The following is a 17,567-nucleotide window of genomic DNA, read 5'->3' as shown; positions in this document are numbered from 1 at the left end:
AAATCAACCAAAAAACCAAGTCAATTCAACATTCAACAATGTTATTAAGGTTTACTTTCATTTCTTCATTTTAATCCATGTCTTCAATCTTTCATTCTTTTTCCTACTTCATATAACTAAAAACAGAGTACTATTCTATTTCGTCTATTCTTTTCAACTTTTGTAAGTTTTTTTTTGTGGACAAAAACCTTTGGTACGGGATGGATTATAAGAGGTTAGAAAGAGATGTTTAGTGTAGAAATAATAATACTACCTTGTCACACTAACATAGGTATAAAAGTAAGAGACGTAATTTTTTACATCTTTTGAAACATTAATACATTGATCTCTTACCTTACCTCCTTATTCACAGCTTCTATGGCTTCTCTTCTTTTTCTTTTTTTCTCTCCTTTTCTAGTCTCTCTCATCTCGTCACTCTCTTTCTCTCTCCTACACTCCTCTCTTCTACAAACTTCTCTCTCCTCTTTCTCTCTCTCTAGTCCTCTCCTTGACAATCCACCTCACAAAGTGCTAGATAGCCCAAGACCATTGCTTGCACAAGCACAAGATCATACCACTCTAAGGAAGAAGAGTCCACATCTTCTAAGGGTGCTATCTTTAGAAGTTTTAACAAATAAAGACGCATCCTCTCCATGATCTTGATGCCTACATGAGAAGTTGTGTTCTTCAAGTCAAACTATTAAGGGTAATCATAGCTAATATGTGCCATTTGCTTGCATATGAAACACTTATTCTCTTCATGTAGCTTCTTTTGCTCCTCCCAAGTAGCTACCTTCTTGGAAGCATCTCCCCCACTGCTCATGGACTTGTCCTTGTCTTTGGCTCTAGCAATAGCGGATTGGTTAGATTGACACTTCTTCTTGCACTTCTCTCACTTCTCATAAGTAGTAACCTGCATCATGGCCCACTCCAAAGAATCTGATAGTTGTGCCTCCATATCAAGTAAAATGGTAGTGAGCAAGCAATCCACAAGCTTAGAAATGACCTCGCTCCTGAATACTTTGCTTTCACTATGTTACAAGTACAGTTAGCAAAAAATTAATAGACAATGCCCAGCTTTTGGAAGACCCTCCCATTAAAGCAATCTAAATGCCATCTAAAATTGATCAAAACCTAAGATACCCATAATAACCCTAAACTTGCAATCAATTGCTGGCCACAGCATGCATCATCATTCATATACATCTTATCCAAGCGTGCTGCTCTCCAAGTGGCACCTTTATGATGATTATGTCAAAGTATAAAAAGATACTTATCTTCGGCAAAAATAATGCCGAAGTATAGCAAGCACTGATTATTCTCCAGAGCAAACCATCTCTCTCTTACCTCATCGTGGTTCACTAGAGCCGTGAGAGCTGTCTTCAGTATCAAGCATCATATTCCGATCCCCAACCAATAAGGTTGGGCTATTCTTCATCTTGCTATTAAGAGGATCCCAGTGCATTGCCTTCCTGACAAAGACATTCAAAGCATACGCCAAGATAATGAGAAGCTACTCACCGTCAATCTGAACTTTTGCAAGAATCACAAGGCCATCCATATTGAACCAAATAAGCTTAGGCCACTTGTGCCTCCTTTCGCTCTAGGAAAACCATAAGCAAAAGTGACATAGCCAACAATCAAGACCCTGCTTGCCTCATCATCACCTAGTTGAATCTGCTCCAAGTCCAACAAGTCAGGCTTCCTTCTAAGCATGATGGCATAAATTACTTCCTCTTGTCAAATCACAGCCCCCTGGCATTCCTAGAGATTAGATTGATCTTCCTAGAAGCTCTCTCCATGTAAAGAAATACTCGAGCACAAAAGATAGACACAAACTGCACAACAAAACACAATGATAAAATAGCAGAACTTGAAGGTGAAGAGAAACTCAAAGTAAGAGAAGAATGTATGCAATAAACATACTATGCAAGGGTAAATACAAAACCTTGAACCTTCCTGTCTCAGAATGCACCAGGGTAGAGATGAACTGGAGACTGCTGTACTCTGAACAAATCCCGAATCACAGCAGACAGCCTCAATGCAGTGACCAACTGATGTAAATGGCAGTAGACAGCAGTGCAGGCTGCACTATCCCAAAAGCACTGGGCTGAATCTGATGTAGACTGATCTGGCAAAACACACAACAGCTGTGATGCAAGAAACAGCTCTCGGAGCAGTGTAGAAGCAGGGCAGCAATTGCAGGCTGAAAACACCAGGTCCTGGAGGCTGCCTGATGACATAAGCTGCTGTACAGACAATCTGTGCAAAGCGCAAGCTGTCCAGCAGTCACCAAGTGTGCAGCAGCTCCGGATAGGCTGGATCAGAGAGTGAACAGCACACACAGTAATGGATGGAGGCTGAATAAGGTGCCTAGTTGATGGACGACACCACCAACTGAGGTATCCCCTGAAGGAGGGTTGTAGATGGCAGTGGAACAAGGCACAAACTATAGGAGAATCTGCAAAACAGGGTTGAACTCAAGAGGCTAGGCAGCCTCCTATTTATAGATGTGTATCCTCCCGCTGTTTGGGCATTTGCTTATGGGACGCAAGACACACTGGTAATTTTTAATAAAGTTGATTATCTTTGAGTTTTGGGGCTGTTTAAAGAGCCAATTAAGGTTTCAAGTTTGTGATGCACCTTTAGCATAACACTTCATTCTAATGATAACATTCCTCAAATGACGACTCATCTCCCTACACACTAGTTCCGATCCATGAGAGGAAGTCTAGCGAGCTTTGATTGAGAGTTAATACTTGCCAACTCGCGGATCTTGGTTCTCATTGTCAATAGTATTCTATTATTTCAAAGGCTTTTGCCTGACAGTCACTGCTACTCTACTCCTTCCCCACACTTTCTCAAGGATCGTCCTTTCTTGTAGTCTTGACAGGTTTTATTACCTTCTTCTCCCACAATCGTCTTTTGCTTCTCCACCAACAGGAAAAGCACCAGCCTTCTCTCAGACTAAGTGCTCTGCTCACTTTCTTTGGGATGACCATCGATCCTCTTCAGGAAGCCCTTGCCATAATGCCCTCCTTTGCTTGCAAAGGTAATGTGCTCCTAGAAAGGACTGGAACTTAACCTGCAAGATCACTTCAAGCCGAATCAGGCACCTCCCTCTTGAAGGACAAAGTCACCGGTAGAGAGTAGGCATCACAAGAAGCAAGAAAACATGGCTGACCTGCTTCACAAAACCTATGGATTGAACCTGCTCCAGTGCTTTCGCAAGAGCATAAACTTCACCATCCAGCCAAACAGGCATGTCAAGAAATGAAATCCAAACTGGGCAGTCATGTTGGAGCACCAGCTCAGGTGAGAAAAAAACCAGATTCCCTTTATAACAAACAGCACACCCCAAAACCCAATCTCAATTCGGAGGCAACACTGTGCAGGGCCGTGAAGAAACCTCTTCCAACAAACCTGTACTGCTGGAGATATGGTTTGCCTTGATACATGGCTGAAAACCATCTGTTAAACTCTTCTTCTGAAGGTGATTTGCCCATGAAATAAAAATTAATACCTGCAGTAGCAAAATTGGAATTACATTGCTTGATGCAGGAGATAGAGAGAGCAGCTCGCACCTTGAATCCCAGCTGCTGCCACTTCAGCCTTCTTGTAGTCATTGTCTGCAGTTTGCTCCCTTTGCATGCATTTCTCCATCTCACCCAAGTCTATTGTAGAGCTTTTTGCAGCAGCTGCATAATCCAGCTCCATAGCTGTTTCATTGCTTGCTACCTTCTTCCCATTCTGCTCTCCTCTCGAGCAGCCAACCCAAATGGATGCTTGCTTGTAAGCTCTTTTGCATGCATGCACAAGGAGAGCCACCACATGTGAGGCAGGCGCAGCCTTCCTTAAAGAGCCTTTATAGCTCACCATACATATGCTCAGCCACCACATTCGCCATGACATTCATGCTTTCCCCTTCTGCAGCTTCTTTCTCTAAATGTCATCAATTAGTTGCTTGAAAAATTTTATAAAGGTAGATGCATCCCAACATAATCATTAACCAAAACAGCAGCAAGACTAGATACTTCATGCAGAAATTGTTTCAACCACAAGAGTGTTCATGTTGGAACAAGTGAAGTCATACACAAGTCCTCATAGCGTACGAATAAGTAACAAGGCTAGTTATAGATGAGTAACAAGAAGCACCTTTAACTGTTAGTTGCCCTCTGATCTATAAATGTTTTGACTCTGTTAAATCAAATAGGTTTAACTCTTAAGGTTACTAACTGGAGCCTGCTACCAGCAGGCCAGCTCGATAGCATCCTCTCCTCTAGTGAGTAATAAGAGCAAGCAGCTGTTGATCTTAGGCAACAGTCAGTGACATATAATCAGGAAAGTTTGTCTCTAACTTCACTGCAGTGCTCCTGATTAGCTTAGTGCTAACTGCTAAGCAACCAAGGCATAACTGAATTGTCCATAGCTCACTGAAAATCCAATTACATATGACATCTCAACAGGCAGTCTAATGACCCTGTCAAGGTAGCAGAGTAAACCTTATTCCATACCTTTTGGGCCAAGGGTTTAAGACTCGACATTAAGACTTGTCGCAAAAAAATACTTATGCAACTCAAGTGTTGACAATTTACATAACTTATGGACAACGAAGATTCGCTCTTCACAGGTCTTAGCACCTATGGACAATTTCAATATTTTTAAAAATTTCATGCGCATAACAAAGTTGGTGGTGACTCTTTAGTTGCAAATAGAGTATGCTTCCAAGATACGCAACTCCATGCGCATCCAACTCATGCTTTCTTATGCTTCTCTTCTTTTAATTATTTCACTGCACTCAACTTGAAAATAATGACAACTTTCCTTTTACATTGTAACATATTCATTATTTATAGTGTTTGCTAACAAGCTAAGATCCTTTGCATGCACCAAGTTAGAACATGACAGTCTCTTACAAATGGAACATGTCAGCTATTGCTCCTCTCCTGCCAAGTATTACTTGAAATTCTTTGGGCTTATAACCAGAGATTTGTTGAGTTTAGGGGCTCTCCAAATGGGCACAAGAAGCCATTTGGGGGGGGGGGGGGGGGGGGGGGGGGGGGGGGGGTGGGGATGTATCGTCAACTGGGGCTGCCTGCCTGCATCACGAAGAATAGGTCCTAGCCGCCCCAAGTGCCCATGAAATGACAACGGAGCTCCTGACGAGCCCTGGACTCGCCCCGCACCTAGTCCCATCGGCCGCAGAGGGGGTGGATGATGGAGGTCCAGAGCTCCGCTAAGGTCACCTGTACTGAAAGTCTCTCTCCACCGAAAGCCTCCTGACACCGCGCCTTCCAAAAATGCCATCCAGTAAGACTCCCTATGGTCTCCCATACCTCCAAGCGGTCTCCTGTGGGCTCTAGTACCTGGCAGATGGGTAGAGCCTCCAAACAAGTGCCCATGTGAGAAAATGTGTTCTGGCCTGGCATGTCCCCTGCACAAAAAAATTTAGGTAGAAAATGTCACTCTTTGAGGTATATCTAAGATTGGGCATCAGCTGGATGAAAAAGGCCAATAACTGTTCCTCTTGCTCCCATGGATGTGGTGCTACAGGAGGAGTTCCATTGATGAAATTAAAATTCTCCATATGCAACTGCCACAATATCTTTGCTACGTTATGACCCACAAAAGGGACAGGCAAGCACTGGGGGCTCAAGGAGCTAAAAGGGTAAAGAGAGACAGGCAGGCATCATTACATTATGGGGTTGCATATCCACCACTTCTTGGGTCTTTTCATCTGTAGTCAACAAAGTGCTCTATCACCCTGTATTCATCTTTACATCCTCCCAGACATCTGCTTCGACTCATACATAAAGGCCAGACAATTTCATGGCATACTTCTGGACATGAATAACCAGCACCAAAAATCTCAATTTCGCAGTTCAGAGAGCTTCCTGTTTCCCACACATAGTCTCAACCAGTAGGATGATGACAATGAATAGCAATTCCTTGATCAAGCCACCCAAACATGAGCTTTGACTTTGGCAGGTTCAAGAAGGCCTTATAACTTTACAACTTGCTTCTGAGCATATGAGTAACCAACAATACTGTTTGAATCTAGATTTGGCAGCTTAGAACTTGACATTTCCCATGTACTTGCCACCATGAATATTGCTGAATACTTTATGATTGATGAATAAATAATAACTGTTCAAGAGCCCAACCTATAATGGGAATCTACATAAGCTTCAGCATCCCAGAGAAAACTGCCAAAAGCAACAGCTTCAAGCAACAACACTCTTGACCTTGAAAAGCTGACATGAGAGGCTTCACTTTTCCCTCTTGTAGATCCATCTGCTGACATAAATATTTCAGGCCCCCTGAAGAGGGCCCGGACGTGTTTACTCAGAATGCTCTGACTTTCTTCAGTTCTTACAGTTGCTAAGTTGCGGAGGCTTGAAACATCAAAGGATACAATATATGTAAGAAATCTGCTTGCCATTATTCCAGTTGAACCTGACATTCGATTAGCTCCTCTGAGATCACTTGATACAGTTTTGGCTGCAGCTACATCAAGACCTGTCCAGCTATTTTGATTGACCACATTCTTCCCCCTGAAGGACTCTAATCCATCTTGAGAAATATTGAAGGATTTTTCTAGATGGAAGCGGTTGTGTAATCTTTTTAAAAAATATCCATATACTATCGACCCTGCATAAATTTGGTGCATTGGTAACTTGCTGATTTGCGCATGCATACTCTGGCTTAAAAGATTTGTAGCCACCCTTTCACCTAAAACCAGTAACAAATGTTCACGTATCAGCTCTAGGGCTTCAAATGGATGAACAGACTCAAGATCTGCAACTTGCGCATTCCAAGATTCATCAGCTAAGACGAGCTTTGAAAGGCTTGGAGTCATCACAATTCCAGCATCCACAAACTGTTGGATCACAAGGATATAAATGATCTCCTCTAGTGCCTTCTGCCGCTCTTGCACCTTCAATTCTTTTATTCTCCTGCAGACGAAGCATTGTACTCATTTCACGTCCAACAGTTCACAACCTTGCAAGGAAAACAGACTGTGTGTACATTTTAATTGCAACGGTGATGCAAATACCATATAGATTTCTATATAATACAGTTATTTACATCCGAATGTGCAGAAAACTGTATCAGCTACTGACCGAGTCAAGACTGGATCCAAGTCTGGAGATAAAGGGGTTTGGATGGTAGTGTCCAACACTCGCTTCTTCTCCATAATCTCAAGTTCATGCTCTGCAGCAGCAGGAACGAGCTCTGGATACTTATGCAGAAGTACTGTCAGATATCGTCCAACCGGTGATTCAAGCTGCAATGGAGCTAGACTAGTGGACAACCAATCCTCATAACTGTTTGCCCTTACAGGAAAGCCTCTTGGGAACTTGCTTGCCAAACTGAAACCATACCTTTGACATTGGTGCAGATCCAACTGTATGCAAAGACAAAAGAGCACTGTCAGCCGAGAATTGGATTCACCAGAGCAACGAAAGAATACAAAATCCAATCATTGTGGGAAATGAAACCAAGCACATAACATTCAGTGAAGAAGCCTGACCTTTGCAGGGGACCTGTAAAGGGGAAATTTTCTGGTAGGCAAAATTGGGTAAGGCGCGTTTAGCTGCATTTTGGATAAGCAGGTGTGTTGCAGAGAGTGCCCCAAAGCAGCTGCCGCCATGGATGGCAGGAATAAGACCCACTTACACAAATTACTCCTGTTGTGAATTCAATGCAAGAGGAGCAAAATTCCTTCAGAAAATGTGAGGTGTGCGCATGCCTTTCGATGGATCCATGGGGGGAACGGTCCGAATTCTCCTTCGCATGGGCGGGGGGGTTTCGCAAACCTTACACATTCTCCTAGTGCGCTTTCTTAATGCAAGGAGAAACGTGTATTTTTTACCTGCCCTGTTCACATTCCTTAGTCCTTACCACCACACAAATTAAAAATTGGGTTGGCATGTGCTGCCTCGTTGCTCTGAATAACTTTAATCATGCCTTCCTCTTTATTTTCCTTTCTTCAAAAGATCTTAATGAGCCCCCAGGAATTTGGCGTGCTCGAAAAACAAATTTAAAATAATGTTTCTCGACAAAATCATAAGTTATTTTATCAAAAATTTAGGTAAATCTAAAATCTAACACTAACATTCCTTGGATTTTTGCAAATTTTGACACCCTGAAACTCAAATTTTAAATGTGATATTCAAAAATTTGAAGATGGGGTTACAAAATACCTAGGGTATTTTTCAAGAAATATTCAAAATCAACATCTACATTTAGCGCATCCTTGTACCTAGATATTTTTCAAGCACTATTTGGCATCTGCATTTAACTCATCCTTTTTATAGATTCTATTAGCATAAGAAGGTGTGTTTATTCGTAGCACCAGCACCATTCTATGATTAAATATACATTCGAAAAACTACTTGATTTAGATATTTTTGTCGAGTCTAGACGAATCATAATTAATCTTGTCAAATTAAAGTTGCTTTTACCCATATCTAGGCAAAATGATTATGTGCCTTTTGAACTATGCATGATATGAACACTCCTAAGTTTTTGAAGCTAATCAAATTTGGATGGAAACATGACATACAACAACCTAACATGTCTTTATGAAGAGTACCTTGCAAAACATAAAACCAAAACCTAGAAAGTTGCTTGGTTAAAGTCTTGGGATACAATAGCATTGAGATTTCATTTTTTCTTTTTGATTAAGAATTAACTTATGATTTGATAAGAGCGCATAGCAATAACACAAAAAATCACATGCTATATAAGCAGCATGTTAAAGAGTTGGCACAAGTCTCTTAATTATTTTATAATTATAGGGGAAGCACCATTCTCTCGTCCTTTGAGAAAATATGCACCTTTCTTTGCTTTTTTGCACTTTTCTTTACTATTCACAATATCACAAACATGGGCTATAGTAAATAATACCATTTTGAAAGATGATTCTAATCTTTCAAAGGGTGCTTTTACGAAAATTGCAAGTGCCTTTGCTATATGAAGCATGCAATCATAATAATAAACGATTTGAGACAACTATAATGATTCTAAATACAAATTAGTGATTGCTATGAAGTAAACTAAATTTAATTATAAATTACTTTCTTATCTTATTTTGTTTTTTCTTCTATTTTGGAACGTTTATTTTTAATTCATGATGGTCCCTAGAAAGCTGTAACTATATTAGCTCTCATGCTCCGATGTTAATTCTAAGAAAGAGTATTCATTTCGAACCTCAAACTTAGCATACCAACATCCATGCCACAAATCTATTAACTAGCTATTCACTTTAACTATAGAACATATCAACTACAACATGTATATATGGATTTCAATAGTTTCTAGTTCTTGCATATTTAGATTATAAACATGGCAAGCCATAGTGGTCCAATCTATTATCCTTTTAACAAAATCAAAACATACATTGGACTTAGAAAGGTTTCCTCGTTTTGTTCACTAGGTCAACACCACTTCTAAGGCCTTGCATTAGCATGAAGAGACTTGGCAAATCAACGAGTATAAATAAATGATACTAGGGATCAGCTATAGGGTGCACCTTGTCACATCTAGAATGCCTAGAAAGGGGAGTGCTCAAACCTAAATTGAATGGTTACAAAACACCAAATTGCCATATTTAGTTTGTGTCAAGAATTAGAAGTTGTGCTCATCACATAAGTCACACGAGTTATCTTAGTAATGTTGGTCACAAGTCATCACCTTAGTAATGCCAATTACCTAACCATTCCTAGGAGTGTAAGATTTACTGGCCAAAGTCCCCTCAGGCACCCTCAACTCCTCTTGCCCAAGGATTTCCTAAGGAGTGAGCTCTCGCCATTGGGTTTGGTCCAAAAACTCTTAGAGATGGGAATTTGTTCCCCCTTGGAAAGGGACTTGTAACTAGCCTTGGGGGAGGTCTAGTGTGCTTTCCTTTTTATCCTATTGCAAACTTAGTGTATTAGAAATTTTTAAAAAAATTATTCAATCAATTTCCTAAGTGCATCAAGTTAAAATTGTATGCATTGCTACAAGCACAAGCAATTTTCCTAACAAATAAAGAGGCAATAGAGCAAGACCTTAACTTGTAAGGCAACCCCTTTGACTCGATTCTCTTCTAACTCTTGGGTTTTTCCTAAGTTCCCTTTGAATTTGATTTCTCTATATCTCTATTTTAAACTTCAATTAACCTTTCTTATTTAGGTCATTTCTTTAGTTGTCATTGGTCTTTGTTTGCAATTTGATTATCCTAAATTGTGGGAACTTATCGGGTTTTGGGATTTATAGTGGGTTTTTTCTCCCTTAAGAAGTACTCCTAATTGATAATCTTGATCATCTATTTTAATTATACTAATTGCTTTAAATACCAAGGTAAAGCCATGTTTCCTATGTTTATAAATACTAAGGAATATTAATATTTAAGAAATTTGTAAATGTAAGAGAAATACCTTGATACAAAATTTCACATTCCCTTACATTCACATATTTTGTAAAAACTAAAAGAATTATTCTTAATGCAACTTCACTTATCCTAACACTTACATAATTATAAATGCAAAAGAATTATTCTTAATGCAACTTTCATATTTCCTAACATTTACATGATTTATAAATGCAAAAAGAATTATTCCTAATGCAATTATATGTTTATTAAAAACTTAAGATAATTTACTCAATACAATGTTATGCAATATTCTAATTTATAATTGTACAATTTTAATTTGATAGTATTTACTTGGTCTATCATTACATTCCTAGCCATGTATTAAATAAATATTAATTTGCGAAGGAACGTGGTCTTGTGCCGCGTGTGATGGCATATCAACCACATTTGCAACTACATTGGTAGCTCTTGTGCTCCTCACTCCAAAATATCTCCTCTTTGGAGCCATTGCAAGAAGACGTTCGCAGCACTAGCTCCAACTGTCTTGAACTCTAGATAGTTTGGCGGCTTCTTGTAGCTCAAGACTTCACTAGGGGAGGAATGACTTGTGTCAAAGTACAAAGGATATGAAGGTAGGTGAGATTCTTGTGGCTCAGAGTGGTGCTCCTCTTCACAATTAGGGATGATTTTCTCTTGTTCCTTCATCTCGCTCACTCTCTTTCTCTCTATTCTTCTCTCCTTCTTATCTATTCCTTCATTTCTTCCTCTCTACTTTCTCTCTTCCCTTCTTCCTCTCTACTCTCTCTCTTTCCCCTCTTCTCTCCTCTTTCTTCTCCACCTCTTCTACCATCTTCCTCCTCTTCTTCTCTTCTCTTCTCCCTCTTCTTTACCTCTTCTACTCTCCTCCTCTCTTCTTCTCTTCTCTTCTCCTTCACCTCTTCTACTCTCTCTCTCTCTCTCTCTCTCTCTCTCTCTCTCTCTCTCTCTCTCTCTCTCTCTCTCTCTCTCTCTCTCTCTCTCTCTCTCTCTCTCTCTCTCTCTCTCTCTCTCTCTCTCTCTCTCTCTCTCTCTCTCTCTCTCTCTCTCTCTCTCTCTCTCAACAACAACTAGCACACAAAGTAAATAGCATTATCCTAATGCTAAGCCTCCACTAGCTTTTGTAGCCTTAGCCTATCAGCCTGTTAGGATTAAGTGGATCTCCCCTCCTTCTGAGATCGGTATCCCCCTTTGATAGGCGATGGTTGATTTTACTTTTTTTTTTTTCTTAAAAAAATTCTAAGGTTTTTCTTAACTTTATAGTTTCCACTCCCCCCCCCCCCCCCTTAGTACTTGTTCATGTGGAAGGGGGAGAATATTACAGTAACTAGATCCCCTTGCCCATAAGATAAAATCTTGACTTAGATTCCCTAAAATGGTGTTAGACTTGAAATTAGTCCTACCGACATATGGGAGTTAGGATCTAGTCAACTCTATCTAGTGTTGGAAAGCTACTAACTTGTTGGGTCCATCCAGCTATACATATTCAATTGTTGGGATCAGAGCCTCCCACTTTCCTCAATTGGATTTGCTTTACTTTTCTAATTAGTAGAGCATACTACCACAACATGAGAACATATAAAAGAAGCTTCTTTTTATTATTTTGCTAAACAAGGTTTGTTAAACTCAATCGTTAGCACACAACAAACAATTTGAAAATCAAATACTTTATTTCATAATAATAATCAAGACCTTCACTCGGCAAAGTGGTACAAAACCGTATTTATGTGGAAAGACATTGTCCCGAGACCTTCAAATCCTGCAGGATTGGGCTATATGTGATTGCACTCCATCTATGATCATATATGGAATTTACTAGCTCAAAGCCCCTCTAAGCTCCATGAGCCTCAGGAGCCATCCTACATAGCAGGGATACTTATTACCTAGCCCTTTGCCCTCTCAAAGGCTCGAATAATCAAAATAAGATAAATACCTACCTCTTTCGAGAGCATAGGTCCCCCACCTACAAGTGAGGTTTTCCACACTCCATAGAGTGCTAAGAGCATTGGGTTGAGGATCCCAATGTCGTGAACCACCATATTCCATAACATGTCTGATTGTTATAAGCACTAACCCATAAGACACATATCTCATCATTCTCAAATCTAAAATCAGACATAACCATAGAAACATTGTTTTAATATACTTCTTAACATATGCAATGATAGAGTCTACCCCTTCATCAGTTCCCATATCCTTTTCTAAAAGCATACCATGATTCTAGTATGTTTCCAATAGTAAATTTGAGTAATTCTAGCCATACACAATTTATGAAGTGAAAGACTCAGTCTGTGCTTTTCTAATGACCCAAGATTCTTTCCTCAATTAGGATGAAGTAACCGATTATCCTCCATAGACCAACCATTGTTGTTACCGGATACGATTGCAACTTTGGGTTGCCATGTGATAATCAATTATATAGGTTGGATGGGTTTGGGGATGACTTCAAGGTGTGCTTCAATTTCAGGTTTGAACATCAACACCACAGTGACCCTTCATTGTGCATGGGAGCTTGCACAACATCTTTCCATCTCTTGGGAGCCATGAAATAGACTCGTTAAAATCTGGTGGGTAGAGTTGTTTGCACCGTGTGGGGAAGAGAGGGAGATGCTCTGTGGTTTTTAGCAGATCTTCCACACCGTGTGGGTAAGAGAGGGAGAAGTTTGATGGATTTCAACAAAGCTTCCCTATGATGGAGAAGAAGAGAGGAAGAGCTTAGAGAAATCTAGTAGGACTTTTGCATGATTACAAATGAGAAAGGGGGAGTGAGTACCTTTGTTGCACTCAATAGGATGGAGTCTCTATAGGAGTTGTCTGTTTTCAAGGCTCCCCTACCCTTGTTTATAGAGTGCTCGAGGAAGGGGGTAGGTTTTTATGTTACTATTTTAGCTAATGTCATGTTGGTGAGGTGAGGGCAAGGGCTCAGTTTTTGGGACACCGGCTCTTTTAGGGCTTCTATGTGATTGTAGAAGAGAGAGGGGAAGTGAGCACCTTCGCCACACTCAGTAGGATGGAGTCTCTGCTCTGCAGGAGTTGCCTGTTTTTGAGGCACCCATAATCTTGTTTATATAGTATTTGGGGAGGGGGGGTTCATGTTTAGTGTTTTAGCTTATGTAATCAATTATATCAAGGCAAGGGCTCTGTTTTTGGAACGTAGCCTCTTTTTGCTATTTGAAATAAGAAAAATATTTTACAAACTAAAAAAAAAAGACCCTGAGGGGGGGAGGGGGGCTTTTTGTGTTTAGCATTTTAGCTAATCTCATTGATGATAAGGTGGGGATCCACTTTTGGAACATGACTTCTTTTTTGTCTCTAAAAAAAGGAAAATATTTTATGAATTTTCAAAAAGGACCCCCGATCCATAGTGGTGAGTAAGGGCATGGACACCATATCTCTCCAAGGTGGCAACTAGGGCATAGACCTTGGCATACTTGGCAATGGGCTATGAACAATTTGTTGGCACTATTGGTTGCTCATAAGAAGCCCCCACCACTTGATTTATTTTACATACCACTTAATTTTTCTAAGCACGCATGTGTGCAAATGTGACAAGTTTACATAATAATATATTTTCAAACATATATTTTTTTTTCTTAAAGTCGATATTTTTGCACCTTGCTTTATTTTAACAAAAAGTGCACACACATTGTTTACTAAGGTGAGCAAAGTAATGGAGACATTATTTATTAAGGTGAACTAAGCAATGAGGACATTACAAGTCAATGAAGACATTTAGTTTCATGAAACAAGTTGCATTGTTAACATCTATTAGCTAGAGATTGCCTATTCCATAAAACATGGGTATGAATGGTACATATGTGATCTCATCATTGTCATATAGGGGAGACCTCCATGAGGTCTCCATCAAGGAGGGGTTACATTGGCACCACATGAAGTGAGATTTCATATCAACAAGTTAGACATAGTGACATAAGCAATGCTCAAAGGTCCCACAATGGCACGGTGGCATAGGCGAGCTACAATTCAACATACCAGACACGGCACATGAAAATATGTCACTAGAGTTCATGGATGGCCTTAGTAGCATGAGCAAGGTATGGCTCAATGCTAGACAAAGCAACATGATGCATGAGTAATAGCATTGCGAGAAGTCTACTTGGAAGTCTTAAGCCAAAAATGCCCGCTATGAGCTCCAAATTTCACCATTTTTTAGATTGTACTTGCCGGTCAAAAATGGATGTTAGTGAATCACATGGCCAATTTTGTTTGGGGTATGATTGTGTGATTGTTCCATCGTTTTAAACACCATATAATACCATTTGAAACTCGCAAATGCTCCCAAATATGTGATTTTTCTAGGAGCTCACATTTTGTAAGTGTCTATGGAAATGATTAAATGTGTGTATGATGCTTTTTTATGGCTATGGCTTTAAATGTCTATTTAAACTCAACTTTAAACATACCCAATCATGTCTATGATTTGATTTTGCTATAGTGGACACTAGTTTGGTCAACATGTATAGGTCTTTTTTTACTTTGAGTAGTTTTAATGGGTCAACCAATCAGGGTTAACACTGGAGAGAGGAGAGTAGAATCAATAGTTTAGAATGCATGAATTAAGCTTGTCAAACATTTAAGTAAGTGAAATCTAGGTTGACAAATAAAATATAAAGAAAGAGGAGTGATTAAAATTGAAGGAAGGTGTCAATTGATTGCATGATGGATCTTAATGGCTCATGTATGGTAGGTTGGAGAACTAATTTGGAGAGAAAATGAACATAGAGTATCAACTAAGGTAGGCAATGACAATGGAATCAAGAAAAAATAAAGGGCGAGCATCAAGTAAGGTAGGCAATGACGATGGAACTAAGAAAAAATAAAGGTCAAGTATTGTTTAAGGTAGGGAATGACAATGGAATCTAGAGGAAGGAGAGAAGTCAATAGTGCAGCCAGCAAGCTTCGAGAAAGATGACTGTTGTATTATTTCAAGAGAACATGGAGGCAACACTATTGTTGGCTTTTATACCAATTGATTCAAGAGCTTCAACCATAGTGGACCAAGATATTTCTCACCTAGCAACCCTATGCTCGATCTCCAAAAAAATCGTGCACTCTCTTTCCTACTCAAGAAAGAAAGAATACATGACTAGTCTTTAGTTGTAGCAAACTCAACTACTTACTCTCCTACTGTAGTCAATTCTTGTAAGGCTCATAAATGGCTCCATGATCAACGCAATGCTTCTCTTAAATAATACTTTACTCCCCTTTAATCCATAATGAGCACTCTATCAAAGAGAGGAGAGCATGGAGAAAAATAAATGGAAGGAGTAATAATTGTAGAGCTCACTACACTTGGGTCTCTCACTCTCAGATACAAATCTGCCTCAAATATTCCCTACTCTCAAACTCTCACCATTGGGAATAAGAAATGAGAAACAAGAGAAGGAGATGAGCTTCTCACAAGCACCACACCCATACCCTCTCTCTCACTTCCTCACTCTCAACAATGATAATATCAGATAAAGTTAAGAAGGGAAAAAAAAGGGATTTCTCAAAATTGCACACACATGAATGAGATCTTCCATTTTTTAAGATATGATCAATGCCCCACCCTTGTAAGATGCCACCAATGACCCATGGTGCTCTAAGTTATAAGGTCCCCATTATGATGAGAAGCCATGTGAGAGCCTATATTAGATATGCTCAATGCCCTATCCTTGTAAGATGCCACCGATGATCCATGGTGCTCAAAGTTGTAAGGCCCCCATTATGAGGAGAAGCCATGTGTGAGCTTGGGCATTGGTGGGTCCTAACTTGTATGTTAGATGAGGTCTATGTGTTTGGATGGCGAAAAGGTGACTATTGCAGGTCTGGCCTTTGTGTTAGACAAAGTAGTCAAACCTGGTAGCAACTTGAGGCACACCGCATCGAGTTGCGGGGTAAGGAAGTTATTAGGGACCCCTATTTTGGGTCCGAGGGCCATAGAATTAGCCCTTGGCTAGGGGTAGGGAATATTGCCTAGAATATTTCATGGCCAACTAGTGGAAGTGCACATGGAAGGTCAATAGACACAAGTGCACATGGAAAAACAAACACATGTGCACATGGAAGGTCATCCATCCTGATCCCCTTCTTTCATGGGCTATAAAAGGTAGACCCCTTCACAGCTTTCATGATCCATCCTTTTACCTAATCAGATTTATGATTGCAACTTGCAAGCATATAGAAGAAATGAATGTACTCTCTTTCTCTATCTCTTGCTCAAATTCTATTCGCTACACCGTGTAATTTTTACATGGTATTAGAGCCCAGGGGGCTCTAGAGATCGAACAGTATGCAAGAAGAAAAGGCTTCAATACCAAGTAGAAGTGATGTCCACTTCTGTAAGCAGTTCTGACGCATCAAGAAGTAGTTCTGGAGGCGGCGCTATTGTACCAGCTATTAAAACATTAAGGATTCATCCACCAACCTTTAACGAAGGTAAGTTAGATGGTACAAACTATACTTTGTGGAAATTTAAAATCACTACAATCCTGATTCTTATGAGCTTCTAGAGACGGTGCTTGGGACTGACCTAGAACCACAATCGACCCCCAACCCATCAAATTTGAGTGTGATGATTCCTCCAAATGTAGATCTTCTACCAGCTTGGAAACGAAAGAATGTAGATGCACTGTGTGCCTTAGTTACAAGCCATTCCAATAGTGTTTTGACTTTGATTCGGCATACAATCCCAAGGCATGAGAAGAGTGGACTATACTGAGAAGTCAGTACAAAACACAAAATCAACCAAGGATTCAAAACCTGGAGAATCAACTAGCAGCTAAGAAGTTTTTTGAAGGAGAGACAATTGAAGTATTCATCACTCGAATTAAGAATATGTGCGACCAATTGGCTGGCGGCATTGGGATACAAAAGACTAGCAAGGATCTAGCTCGGGAGGTGTCTTCAGATCTGTCCACCAAAGTTTGATGGATTGGTAACTGCCCTTAATACTTAGGTGAGACCTCAAGCTTTGACTTTTGAGGAGTTTTGTGCATTATTAATGGAGGAGGAGTTGGGACTGAAAGCCCGAGAAGGAAGCAGTATTGGAGATACTACATTCTTCGCCAATGCAAAAGGCAAAGGAGGCTCCTCCACAAAAAATGATGGTGAAAAAAAGAAGAAGGGTGGTAGGAAAAAAATCCAAGGAGAGTGTTTCTACTACAAGAATAAAGGCTATGCAATTGTA

At 40.0% G+C, this 17,567-nt stretch overlaps 2 protein-coding genes across 5 annotated transcripts; both read right to left on the bottom strand.

The window, feature by feature from the left end:
• Window positions 1–202: 202 nt before the first annotated feature.
• LOC148012431 (uncharacterized) lies at window positions 203–5,038 on the bottom strand. 4 transcript variants are annotated; one of them, XR_015689030.1, is made up of 4 exons: window positions 3,564–5,038; window positions 3,164–3,466; window positions 1,327–3,064; window positions 203–918 (listed from the first exon to the last, which is right to left on the bottom strand). XR_015689030.1 is itself a non-coding variant. In XM_087668871.1 (2 exons), the coding sequence occupies exons 1-2, from the start codon at window positions 3,889–3,891 to the stop codon at window positions 3,318–3,320; spliced, it is 477 nt and encodes a 158-aa protein (XP_087524997.1). In that variant the 5' UTR covers window positions 3,892–5,038; the 3' UTR covers window positions 203–3,317. The 4 variants fall into 4 exon arrangements, 1 of the variants encoding a protein (XP_087524997.1); XR_015689029.1 differs by having other exon boundaries at window positions 203–1,817; window positions 1,928–3,064; XR_015689028.1 differs by having other exon boundaries at window positions 203–3,064.
• LOC148012430 (UV-B-induced protein At3g17800, chloroplastic-like) lies at window positions 5,034–7,863 on the bottom strand. The gene is made up of 3 exons (XM_087668870.1): window positions 7,514–7,863; window positions 7,104–7,387; window positions 5,034–6,935 (listed from the first exon to the last, which is right to left on the bottom strand). The coding sequence occupies exons 1-3, from the start codon at window positions 7,631–7,633 to the stop codon at window positions 6,131–6,133; spliced, it is 1,209 nt and encodes a 402-aa protein (XP_087524996.1). The 5' UTR covers window positions 7,634–7,863; the 3' UTR covers window positions 5,034–6,130.
• Window positions 7,864–17,567: the final 9,704 nt, after the last annotated feature.

The sequence above is a fragment of the Lygodium microphyllum genome, chromosome 27, assembly GCF_053477565.2.
Source record: "Lygodium microphyllum isolate KBCC chromosome 27, Lygodium_microphyllum_v1.1.10, whole genome shotgun sequence".
NCBI classification, from domain to species: domain Eukaryota; kingdom Viridiplantae; phylum Streptophyta; class Polypodiopsida; order Schizaeales; family Lygodiaceae; genus Lygodium; species Lygodium microphyllum.
Note: the sequence above shows the minus strand (reverse complement) of the source record. Positions and strands in the feature narration are given on the sequence as shown.